This window comes from Musa acuminata, chromosome BXJ2-9, assembly GCF_036884655.1.
Source record: "Musa acuminata AAA Group cultivar baxijiao chromosome BXJ2-9, Cavendish_Baxijiao_AAA, whole genome shotgun sequence".
Classification (NCBI taxonomy): domain Eukaryota; kingdom Viridiplantae; phylum Streptophyta; class Magnoliopsida; order Zingiberales; family Musaceae; genus Musa; species Musa acuminata.
Window position 1 is genome coordinate 1880482 of NC_088346.1, and position 13421 is coordinate 1893902.

Consider the following 13421-nt stretch of genomic DNA (forward strand, 5'->3'; position numbering starts at 1 on the left):
TATCTAAGATGATAGATCCCTAAAGGAGGCGGATCCTCTCCAGTAATTTCACCTTACAATCATTTCGATCCACCAATAATTCATGGAGCTCGTAACGTAGGTGTCATGTAAAGGATCCCCACACGATCCGATGGCACAGCATCTTGAAGCAATTTACGCTCAGGCCGACGTTCAAATATCGAGTAAAGGGCACATTTATTGGTAATTGATATTATAAGAGAAAATTAAGATTAAATCAAATTTATTTTTCTATATTACTGATTATTCTCACTCATTCTTTCTTTAATTTTTTTCTTACAATATAGATGCTAGAGAAAGACCACATAACTGTTCATTTGAAGGCTTTAATGTTCTTCCTGGTATCATAATACAAAAACAATGGATATGAATAGACGAGCTTATACCCTTTTATCCTTTGTGTTTGGTTATGATACCTGACCCAATCCAACCCACTAGTTATGTGAGCCGGGTCGAGCGAAGTAGTTTGGACCCACTACTCGATTCGAGTCAATGGGGTGTATGAAACCCAAACCAAATCTGAAGCCCACCGGCTCATATTGTACGGGTCGTTTCGGTCAAAGGCCGTAGCCCGGCCTGGCTCTGCCATTCGACTGGAGGTGCAGACCAAGTGCTCGAGACTTGGTCAGCTGACGAAAGGGATGACCTCCCGTGACAGACATTTTGGAGAAGGTGGCGACACCCCTAGAGAAAAGGATGTGGGTAGGGAGTATGATTACCAGCATTTTGTAGGGCATTCTGCTACTGTTTCCATGGCGACTGAAGGGCCATTATTGGATGCGTCATCCTTTTCGAGGGCGACTTTGTTCTCGTCATGATGCGCTGCAATACTGCTCACATGGCCGCAACAGTTGGCAGTGCCCTCCTGGGGAGATCTCACTTTACGTCTTAGAACCAGGGGGACTATTCCTGGTCACAGAAGGCAACTGCAGGTTCTCTTGGTTGATGGATTTTGTTCAGGTACTCTATGATCAGTAGTGTTTCGCACCTGCTAGAAGAAGGTCCTCTGCACATGGCTTCTTTTGTTTAGCAGCAGACAGCATATCTTTCTCAGGATATAGTTCTATTAAGTAAGCTACAAGGCCTCCCTCAGATGAACCTTGGCTGCTTCCTCTTGGTTTCTCGGTTACCATGCAGTATTATGTTCTCAGATCTAAAGATAAGAAACCAGAGGTGATGATTCACACACACAGTATTAGGGTCAGATACCAGTGCGCCGCATCCATCTCTAACAAAAGTAATCGCATGCCAAAGATGGAACAGTACGAAGTCGATTTCCGCTAATGTAGGATATGAGGAGAACCAATATACATAATCTTGCAAACAATGAAGACAATTGGTGGACATGTTGGCCTAAGTTGATATCATGAAGACATCGTTAATGCTTGTGGGACTACTGTCTCCATGCAGCTCTTCCACTAGGGTTGCTTACTTTGCTGCACTTCTTTTGAGGAAATTTCTCTGCACTTTTGTAGCTTTACAGCTTATAAACTAGTTGATTTTGCTCTAGCTTGACACTTGAACAGTCATCCCTTCCATTAGTGACTCATCCGGTGTATAATACATGACTTAGCAAATAGATCAAAAAGCAGGGGACAGGAGGTTAAGCTGTTGAGAATCTAGCTTCTTTTTGTCAAGGACTTTGTGATGCTTTCTTTCTCAACTTGTCTCACAAGCGTTAGCTAAGACAAATTCCTTGTATCCCTTCTTGCAGTGTGAGCCCACTTGGAAGTGATATTAGCACTGCGCCAAGGACATGGATTTCACAGAGACTCGAACCATTTCTTGGTGCAGGTATCATGTCATGCCCTTCACTGCAACCCCTCACGTCATGAATACCCTACTCACTTCACGCGAGAGAGAGAGAGAGAGAATTGCTACAGGGAAAGTCCCATCAGACTCTTTTAGTTCTTTCCTCGAAAGATACAGACTAAACAAGAGAGAGAGTCTTGGTGCCACTGGGTGAAGAGGACCCACGCCCATCTCATCTACTACTTTTCAATCTGATGTTTCCTGAAACTTCACCCGATCTCCCATCCGTCAGACCGACAGGCCATGCTGTAGAGTGGGACTCCCGAAAGAAAATGAAAGGAAATTGAGGAAGTGGAGATTGCCCGGAAAACAAGGGATTTCTTCTTCCCTCCTTTTCCAACTTTGCTGTTCTCATCTGCCGTCCTCAGTGGTTGCTGGGTCCTGCACAACTCGCAGGTCAATCGAATTGTCACTTGGGTGAGGAGAGGATTGGTTGGTGGGATTCGTGAACATGGCCTCAGATTTCCTCCCTCTCCTCCGCTTCAGCTTTCCTACTGTTCACTACCCTCTTCCCTTTGTTCCAGGCAACTCCAGGTATTACTGTTGGAATGCAGACGGAAGAATTAGGCCAAAGTCTTTGTAGCGACTGCGATGCACTAAATTGACAGCTACGACCAACCTGTATTTGAGAGCCGGACGCGCATTTGTTGGCACGAAGTGGCACGCGCTCTGGCCTAAAACCATGAGATTGAGGTCATGGGATCTGGCCGAGGCTCGGGCTGGTAATCCAAATCTACGCCAAAGAGTCTCAGCCGCTTCGAGGTCGTCGGTGCCTCTGTCTCACTCTGTATTGCTTCGTTCCTCTGATCTCCTGCAGGTTGAGACAACTTAGAATCCCTTGTCATTTTCACTAAGCAACTCGACACTGAACCGTATGAAGTATTATTACCTGCATGAAGAAGACAGTCTTGTTGCACCGAGCTGAAGCATGAGCTACTCGTTGGATACGAGCAAGTAGCAGCGTAGTACACTGGGCTCCATGGCCCTGCAGCAGCCGGCATGGTCGTGGCCTGAGCCGGCGACGGGCTGTCGTTTCCGCCGCGATGCCTGCATCCGATGTACAGACGGTCCCCTCCGAGCCGTGGACGCTCGAAGAGGACCACATCGCCAGCATCTAGTCTCTTCTCCTTGACGAAACGGCTCCACCCCTTGGTAAGCACGTAGCTTTGGCTACTGGTCCAGTACGAATACCGAAACTGCCATGTCTTGCCCGACTCGTCCTCGAAGCTCAGCAGCAGGCCTTTATCTCCGGAGTCGCCGCCGAGGGGGAAGTACTTTTCGGCGTGCTGCTTCGGTATGACCAGCCTGTTGAGCTTGCCTACATCACTCGGGGTCAGGGGTTTCTCAAACATGTGTTCTCTCTCGTACCGGGCTTCTTCTTGCTCCGCTCGGTAGAGATGCTGGTAATGGTGGTGGTGGAGACTCATGTGTGGCTCCCAAGAGTACCAAGGTTGCGGGTGATGCTGTGCCATGTGTATGAGAAATGGCTGAGGTCAGGGAGAGGAAATGGTAGAGGAGGAGGATTTGAGGTGAGGTCTGTGAAAAGTTGGCGAGGGAGATGGTGGTGATGATGGTGTTGGAACTGAGAAGCTTGTAGGCATTATTACCATGCATTTATAGCCTGTGAAGAAAAACATGCAATGCACACTTGGGAGATAAAAGGCCAAAGTGCAAGACAGAAACATGTAGTTGTAGATGCAAGAGAGAGAGAGAGAGAGAGAGAGAGAGAGAGAGCAAATTCATTGAGCTGAACATGCGTGGGAGTTAGGTGAGAATATTTCTTTACATAGGTACACAGGAAGGGCCAAGAGTTTGAAGTTTCTAAGTTGCTATACTCTAGTGAGCTGATGAGGAATGATGAGGTGGTGATGTTTAGGAGTCAGTGCTGCACCTGTGGCCTCATCCCAACCATCCAGTGTGAGCCCCATGCAATTATACTCCATGTGGGTTGCTGCAACTTGCTAACTCCTTCCAACATGCATTCTTTTTTGACTGTTCATTTTTGATCCAAGAGTTCTACCTGTGAGAGTTGGAGGATCGTTTTTTGATCCAAGTGTGTTCTCATGCCCAGCTGATTCATCATCCTTATCCTCGTGGCCATCTCAGCACACGCCTGAAAGCCTCTCATGGCCGGAATGTATGACCAAGAGTAGGTTGAATTCCATTAGAGCACCTCAGAGAACCACAAAAGGTGTCGTCCTAAGCTTGACCATTAGGAGCTCCATCGTTCAGAACCGACTGCTTTTGCATTCCACTTCACATTGAAAAAGAGACACATGTGGTCCTCAAAAGATCCTTTTCTAGTCTCAATAAAACGATCCAAACACTTTAGCAATCGAAGTCAATATTAGAGTCCCGCATCCACTGCCTGGAAACAGGACATTTTTGGGAGCACCACATCATCTTCATCTCCCAATATATATCATCAGAATCAGCAACTAACAAAGCTTCCGATGTGAACCTGAGAAGGCGACATGGCGTGGGTGCTTAAGGTGGTGATAGTGTTGCAGAGAACAGTGAAGCTAATATCCTCGTGTCAGATTTAGATAGTTCCTCATGTGACTTGTAGGAATTATTGGTTCAGCTTGACGGGGACCAACGAGGAATGTATATTATATGTGATGGGATCAGATGGAGCTTCACAGATCTCATCTCCATTTTCCGATAAGCTGGACAGGAAGATAAGATTAGTCCAACATCTGCTGCTGCAGGCGTGTCCGAAGCCTGTCCTCAGGATTGCTCCCACTCGCCAAGCCATTCATCTCTCCTGCTGTTGTGTGTGGTGTGCTCTGCATGCGCTCCCTCCTCCACTTCTCCCATCATGCAACCCACCTGCAGGAGCATATGATGGTACACCTGTTGGCTGTGGGGAAGCCCACCTCACACCCATGGATGAGTGGGTATCTTTGAATTAGGATGCAGAGCGCTGGCGTGGTAGTCCTCTTTGCATGTGTTGTGTGGGGTCATCTGAACAAGGAGATAAGAAAACACATGGGAATGTGCTTAAACACTGTGAGCTTTCTGGGTCAGGCCATATATCTGCTGCTGAATTCATGGAACTCTGAGGAGTTTAAATTGTTCTTTTGTCAGCAAACCGATGCACATGGATTAGTAATTTTACGAATCGATGTGGATGAGCTAAGACGGTAGATGTTCTCTTTCTCTCTCTTACTTTTCTTCTGGTGGCGGGAATGGTCACTGGCATCAGGCTGTAAAAGGGGAGGAGGAGCTTTCATGAAATTGTTTTCAGGTCACTGTACTGAATGGGGACTAAATGATGGGATGATTGAAGAACAAGTTGAGTTCGAACTCCGGTGGCAATGGCGAAGATGGCACGACAGGGAAAGAGCTTGGCATGTTGCAGCAGGCCCCCGGGCCTTTTCAAAGGAGGGAGAGACTCCAATCATTGGGCGTACCTGATCATCTCTGAGAGGAGTAGTTGACAGTTAAGCAAGACATGTGAGACTTGCGCACACCGTCACTTTAAGCAGCTAATGTTTCAGCTGGAAATCATTTGATCTCCCACTTTCGATGTCGCTGATAGGTACTACTCACTGCCAGTTTTTGGACGTAACAGGCCATGGGTTGGCCCCATGCACACAAGGTGGAGTTCATGGTGTGATTCATGCGCATGCGACGGGGCCGGACGGACGGATGGACGGCAATCACCTGCCCTGGCATGCATCCTCAACAAATCTCGTCAGAGATGGATTTTTGTTCTCGTCACGAGAAGTGGTACTCGCTCGAAAAGAAAAGAGTTCCTGTTGTGACTTCATACATAAGACTACAAACGCAAGTGTTCAGCTCTAGAGGAAGAGATGGCTCGAACAAGGAGATTTACCCTCCCCATACTTGATGAGGATGGTGCTGAAGAAACAGTGTCGAATGGAAGGCGATTGCTTAGGAAAGCTCTTTCCTTTTTGTTGAGTTCTGGGTTCAAAGACTGTCAGCTACCTGTGGGTTACTCAGGAGCACCTCTGATTTCTTCCACAATAAACTCCAGCTAAGATTCATGTAGGACTGGCAGATATCTGTCATATGAAGGCGTGTTGCCACTGATGAACTCGGTCTTCGTCAACCTTTCAATAAGTCGGTGAGACATCTTTATCATACCAAAGGAAGCCGATGTTTGTGGGTAGTTCTTCTCTGGAGGTCCTCCTGCTATGAACAGAAGAATAGGAAGAGAACTCTGGGAAAAACAGAGTCAGGCGACAGAACAGGAAATCAACTGTTTTGCTTCTGCAGAAAATTGCAGCTCTGTTCTGTGAGCTGTATGGGTAGATAGCAAGGAATGGAAGCACATGGTGTGGAAGCCCAACCCATGATGCAAGCTGGGCATTGAAGAAACTACTGAAGATGACAAGGATGCGAGAAGATGGTAAGGAGGTGTTTCCTAAATAGAACAGAGGATTTTACTCGACAGAGATTATCGCAAGGATTGGCCGTGGAGTATAATATCTTCTTATGTAAGAAGTAATGAAAGCTCAGTACGATTCACACTCCGATACAACTTAAACTCCAAATCCGATATAATCACACTGCATGTTCCTCGACAAACAAACAAAAACAAAACCAAAACTCTGCCTAAATATGTCTCATCCATTTGAAATCCTCCTTCGACACTCCTCCAAACATCATCAAGTTCTATCTGAAGGATTGAACAATGGGGCTTAGACACAATCCGACATAACATCACAGGCCATCAACTATTTCATCAACCCAACACGTCGATTGCGCTTTCACATCCACGTCATTGCCGACTCGGTGCTGCCTTATAAGTCCATTCGCCTCGGCCAACACTCCCTCACCTTAAGAACACCAACATATGTGCAGTAACTGTAACACTCGACGGTGTGACAAATCTTCCTCAGATCGAGTAATGATCAATGATTCTAGTAATAATTTTAATTTTTTTCTATAAAGAACCCAAAGTGCATTTCTAAAAGTCTCTCAAACAACTCGATTATACAATAATTTCCTTTCTCGAATCCCTCGACCAACTTAAACACCTCAGGATCTGTGTTAGACACCTCAATATATTTTTATTTATAAGATTCCCTTCTAAACTCATTCATCTCTATATTTAGAGGTAAGATTATATACATTAACTCCCACGCCCTGCATTGACAAGATCCTCATGGATGTACTCTTATTATAATCTAATTCATCAAATATTAGTGTGACAGAAATAACATATATATATATATATATATATATATATATATATATATATATATAATGTATCAAAAATGTTATATAGGAATATAAACAAACAAAATTTTATTGTCAATATTATTATCTTTTAACAAATATATTAATTTTTCCATGACTATAAAAAATCATTTGTAATTTTCAACTATCATATTATTGGTTTTCTAAATATTATAAAAGATTATGGATTAGTTTAGCATCATAAACCAATATTTTATTATTACCAAGATTGAGATCGGAGATCCTATACGTCTAAAATATTGTTTGAGTTTAAAAGAAATGATATAAACTTTGTATTATTATAAGAAAAATAATGTGGTTGATGCATCGGTGCTATGTGGCCGATAGGTGAACTAGTACGATTGACACGTTGAAGGATCATGCAATCAACATGTTGGTTGCACTCAGCCATCGACTCAACTCTATGTAGTTGACACATCGATATCACATGGCCATTGACTTGGCCCCACAAGGTCGACATGCCCAAGCCATGTGACTAACATGTCGATGACACACAATAGACATCGTGGCATTGCATGGTTAATGGGTTGGATCCTGGGCTTTGGGAGGATGGCACACGTATGACTAGTAACTTTCGCATGATAAGCACATTGTCTCCCCATAAATCCATATTCTCTACCCAAATTGTCACCCTTGCCATCATATTCACACCACATTCTAGGAGGTTATGCAATCCTAGACTTAGCGTGGGCTAATGATGATTACACATGAAATTAGTTCCATGTTCGTACAAGCATGGCACCATACAAAGATAACAATATAAGGACCCATTATAAAAAGGATTTTGTAGGTGTGTCACAACACACATCAAAAACTTAAGGTCTATTCAACTTGTTTTCTAAATTATGTATTGAAAGGGCATTGTTGGGAGTGCCCCGACATAATTTTGTAAGATTCTAATGATTGATGGAGAAGTTCAACTTAAAATTGGATCAAGAAAAGAACTAGGTTAAATCTGAATCAGCTTCCGCTTTAGATAATAAAAACCTAATTTAATAGTTTAGTATTAGAAGGAGAACTAACCAGAATGTTTAAAAGAAACTTTGTTGGACCATCTTGACCTAACCCTAAGGACCTGAGTCCGAATGGACCAATGTCTGATAGCCCCGAACACACCTCTATTGAATCCTCTAGTTATGATGATTCTAGGGCTTAGGCAACTCAGGGTGTTGGCTGAACCAACTTCTACGCTCCATATTCCTAATCCTATATTATTTTGACAACTTATCAAAGACTCAACTTTTAATTAGTCACCTGCTCCCCAATAGCTTACACCATTACTTTTGGTCTTGATCAGGATAGTTCAAATTGTAGCCCTATACCTTCTTGACTCAATTAGTTCGGCAATCACAACCTACCCTATTCACATCATCATTCCTAGCTCTGATGTCATCACCATTCCCAATTCCTAGCCTCATGACTGAGTCACGTTCTACTTAAGCCAATGTATCTTACAGGCACACTCACCTCAACCAATCCAAATTTTAAACCCTCATTCAAAACAAATCAATCGTGTAATTGACTGAACTCCCCTTTGATGTCTGAGACCATCTCAATCAAATGGATCAGAGACTAGAAAGACATTCGTAGGAAAATAAAATAAGAAAAGTTCAACCTTAGATCTACATGATAAATAAGGAGCCAATAAAATAAGGAAATAAAACAGACATTCAAGGGAAATAAAATAATGTCATAAAGATGATACTTTATGTGATCATGGACTCCCTTATCTATTGGATTTCTCCCGCAACCTTCTAAGACACAACACGAGAGTGGTTTGCCAAACTTTCTCCTGAATCTATCTCCTCGTTTGGACAACTAATGAGACATTTCGACTAGGTAAAGGGTGATCGCATTCTCTCTCGATATAATTTTACATAATTAAACACCATTAAACAGGTCTTGTATAGTGGTGTCTATGCAAATATGAGAATACGAACTTCTTTATATATCTTATCCTTTAAGGGCTTTAGCTATGATGAGGATTATGATAAAAGTCTTTTGCTTTCAAGATAATGAGTATGACACCAAAGAACGAAGGCCTAAAGGATCCTGAAGGAAGGAATAAATTAAGGAGTGGATTCAAAGAGGACATATTAATAAATTCCTTCTAAGGGTCCAAGAGATGTTTCCAAGGCCTAAAGGGCCCATGGAATGATTTGTAGATGTGATCATCGATGGACCAGCTACTAAAGGTAGTAACTCTTTTGCTCGAAAGTCATATGCTAAAGAGCCTCAAATGAAAATATTCCATTATAATGGAGACCCACCAATTATGTTTATGAAGGAGACAGAACATTTAGATACTGAACACGATGATGCTCTTGTAGTTTCCTTCAGGATCGCAAATGTCTTGATGAAAAACATCATGATTGACAATTGGAGCTTTGGAGATATTTTAAACGATAATGCCTTCCAGAAGATTAGTCTAACAACAAGGGACCTCCAATCAAAATCTTTGACCCTCACTAGCTGTACAAGAGATTTTATCACTCTCTTGGGACTATTGATCTTTATGTGACCTTTGGGTACGACGATTGTTCAAAAATCTTGAAGACAATATTCCTAGTTGTTGACATCCCATCAGTATACAATGCCGTTGTGGGTTGGCCTATGCTCAATCGATTAAGGGTATTTGTGTCAACATACTATATCACACTAAAGTTTTTAAGTAGTTCAATAATTGAATAATTAAAAGGTGACTCATGAGAATCCAGACAATGCTACTTAACATCAGTCACCCTCTCGAAAAAGATAACATTATCAATATAGTAGATGGACGCTTGAGATCCCACCACGCCAGCATAATCGCAAGTGAGTGTGGCACGTGCTCTGATGTCATATCACTCTCGAATTTACACAACCATAGAGGAGGAGTTCGTGTGTGATAGATGACTCCACCATTGTGCCCTACCAAGTCAGCCCATCGTGTGTCACTACATCCAACGTAGTTGGTCCATCATGCGCCACCGTGCTCGGCCTAGTCAATCTATTGCGTGTCATCACACCCAATTGAGTCAGCCCATTGTGCACCATCGCACCCGGCCAAGTTAATCCATTGTGTGCCACCATGCTCAACCCAATCAGCTCGCCCACTAGGCATCGCCACACGTAGTCTAGTCGGGCATGCGACATCATCGACTCATCGAGTGTCACTATTTAACCACAAGGACCCCTCCACTTCTCGACCTAATTCCAGTATACTTCCTAGCTCGAGAAGTGGGGAAGGGCATGTGTTATAGAAAAAAAAAGATGTGGTTGACATGTTGACGTCATGTGATCGACATGTACGGTCAACACATCGACACTACATCACTCTAATATGCTAGAACCATGTGACAAACATGTTGGCCATACTGAGTCGATGACTTGACTCCACACAACTGAGCTTAGTGCCATATAGCCATTTACTCGACCTCATGAGGTTAACATGGTCGAGCTATGTGGTTGATATGTTGATGACATGCGACGGATATTGTAACCTTACATGATTTAACGAGTCAAATACGTAAAATCAACACCTTGCACTACGTAAAATCAACGAGTCAATTATTCATTAGTTATACTTTTAAGTTAGAACTATGATACGAAAATATCAATGTATTTCGTATGTGTCTATTTTATTTATATATATATATATATATATATATAGTGTTCAGACTCACAAAAGAAATGAGAAGCCCGCCTATGCCCATCCCTCCTCTACTCTCCGCCCTATGAGCGTGCTCCTCCGCAGCTTCTCCTCCACAGCCGCCGCCACTGCCGTTGCTGCCTCAATATTCAGCTCCTCCTCCTCGTCTTCCGCACTCTCCGTCGCGGCGCTCCTCATCTCCTGCCGCTCCCTCCGCAGCCTCGAGCAGATCCACGCCCGCATCATCCGCAAGGGCCTCGAGCAGCACCCGGTCCTTGCCACCCGCTTCCTTTCCTTCTGCGCCGCCTTCTCCGCCCCGGCCTACGCTTCGTCCGCCTTCGACCGTCTTTCCGCCCCCAACCTCATCGTCTGGAACGCCCTCCTTACCGCCCACGCCCGCCACTCTCCCCTTCCCACCACTGTCGCCCTATTCAACCTCCTCCGCCGCCGCTCCCCCCTGCCTCCCGATGCATTCACCTTCCCTTCTCTCCTCTCATCCTGTTCTCATTCCGTGGCCCTTTCACTCGGCTCCTCTGTCCACGCCACCATACTCCGCTGCGGCCTGGAGGCCGATGTCTTCGTCCGGACGGCGCTCATCGATTTCTACGGCAAGTGCCGCGAGCTTGGCGCAGCGAGGAAGCTATTTGATTCCATGCGACATCGAAACGAGGTATCTTGGACCGCAATGATCGTTGGTTACCTGAGTTCCGGCGATCTGGCCTCCGCAAGATCTCTTTTTGACGAAATGCCGAAGAGAAACGTGGTAACTTGGAACGCCATGATCGATGGATGCGTCAAGTCTGGGGATTTGGTAAGTGCCCGCCAATTTTTTGATAAAATGCCAGAGAGAAATGCTGTCTCCTACACTTCGTTGATTGATGGCTATGCCAAAGCTGGGGACTTGGCATCGGCCAGGGTCTTGTTCGAGCAGTTGCCAGAACGGGATGTGTTCTCATGGTCAGCAATGATCTCAGGGTACGCTCAGAATGGTCAGCCAGGCGCCGCCTTGAAGATCTTTCTCGAGATGTACAATCAGAACATCAAGCCTGACGAATTTGTGGTGGTTGGGTTGATGTCAGCATGCTCCCAGTTGGGTAGCCTCACATTGGCGAAATGGGTGGACTTGTATGTCACTCGGAGCTCGATCGATCTCAGCAAGGCCCATGTCTTGGCTGCTTTGATAGACATGAACTCAAAGTGCGGCAACATGGAAAGAGCTGCCAGTTTGTTTGAATCAATGCCGAACAAGGATCTAATCTCCTACTGTTCTCTGATGCAAGGGTATTCTCTCCATGGTGCCGGAGACAAGGCTGTGGGGCTGTTCCATCAGATGCTTGAGGAAGGACTCATGCCTGACAGTATCACTTTCACAGTAGTCCTTGCAGCATGCAGTCGTGCTGGGCTTGTCGAAGAAGGGAGACAGTATTTTGACTTGATGACGAATGAACACCTGATCGTTCCATCTCCAGATCATTATGCTTGCATGGTGGATCTTCTCGGACGGGCAGGGAGATTAACGGATGCCTATGAGCTGATCAGATCAATGCCTGTGGAGCCTCATGCCGGAGCTTGGGGAGCATTATTAGGGGCTTGCAGACTCCATGGTGATATATCACTAGGAGAAACTATTGCTCGAAAGCTCTTTGAAATCGAGCCGACAAACGCAGGTAACTATGTCTTGCTATCAAATATCTATGCGGTGGCAGATCGGTGGGCAGATGTATCAGAGTTAAGGACTATGATGAGAGGAAAAGGGATCAGGAAAGTGCCTGGTTATACTTGGATTTAGCCGTGAGACACAATGTTCATGGTATCGATTTGTTCTGGTACGGGAATTTGCAGGACTTGGTCCAAGAAAAACTGGCGTGAGACCAGCATTTGTGTGGCTTTGCATGGAATGTCTGAGCTCTTTGTGGCTGGGAAAACAAGCCTTAATCTCCTTGTTCTGGTTACACGAAGAATTCACTGTTGAAGGCTAAAACAAGACCGGCCATGGCATGCTTCAGAACTATCTATTGCAAATATCAGCTCAGCTGACTAATTTTTGCCGATCATGAGATCTTCCACAAAAGCACATATTGAATGCTGGGTTTATAAGTTCATGCAGATAAGGTCTCTGAAATGGGTTGTCATTGCTGCATTGCTGATGTATGTTCACCTCAGTACTGGAAAATGGTGGCTGCTTGAATTCTGTCAGTTTATGACTGATACGCGAAGGTATTGAAATGTGATAACATTCTCGAGTTGGATTTTGAGTACTATATTGGTTGATTAGGAAATATTGTTCCTAAAATGTACAAAGAGATGTGAGCCTCTTACAGAAAAGTAATGTAGCAGATGAATTGATACACCCTTTTCAGGCGCCAATGGGCAAATTAAATTCATATGGAAAAGGTTTGGCTTGGCGTTAGATTAATCGTATATGTTATGTTTTGCTATGCAATTATCTCACTTGTTCCTTACTTTCACAGTATCCATCACAACGTTGCACATTCTTTTATCCAGAGTAGAGCATTATATATGTCCAGTAATCAAGAACAAGTCAGGTACGCTTTGTCAATGATGAGCACTAATGCTAGTTCAAATGTTTGATGTTAGATTAAAGCAAGTCCAACTAATCCTACTCACCAAATAAACATGTCTCTTGTAAGCAATTTGATCCCCAAAAGCCACACTGTTCGCATTCACATGTAACTTCTGGTTTGGACAATAACAACTATCCATCAAA

General features: G+C 44.2%; 2 protein-coding genes across 2 annotated transcripts; one reads left to right on the forward strand and one right to left on the reverse strand.

Moving 5' to 3' along the window:
* Positions 1–1442: 1442 nt before the first annotated feature.
* Positions 1443–3460, reverse strand: LOC135622358 (B3 domain-containing protein Os11g0156000-like). Its single transcript, XM_065124131.1, has 3 exons — positions 2720–3460; positions 2450–2641; positions 1443–2370 (listed from the first exon to the last, which is right to left on the reverse strand). Exons 1-2 carry the CDS (start codon positions 3300–3302, stop codon positions 2505–2507), a joined length of 720 nt encoding a protein of 239 aa, XP_064980203.1. The 5' UTR covers positions 3303–3460; the 3' UTR covers positions 1443–2370; positions 2450–2504.
* Positions 3461–10742: 7282 nt separating this feature from the next.
* Positions 10743–13326, forward strand: LOC103996777 (putative pentatricopeptide repeat-containing protein At5g37570). Its single transcript, XM_009417764.3, has 2 exons — positions 10743–13087; positions 13165–13326. The coding sequence occupies exon 1, from the start codon at positions 10779–10781 to the stop codon at positions 12480–12482; it is 1704 nt and encodes a 567-aa protein (XP_009416039.2). The 5' UTR covers positions 10743–10778; the 3' UTR covers positions 12483–13087; positions 13165–13326.
* Positions 13327–13421: the final 95 nt, after the last annotated feature.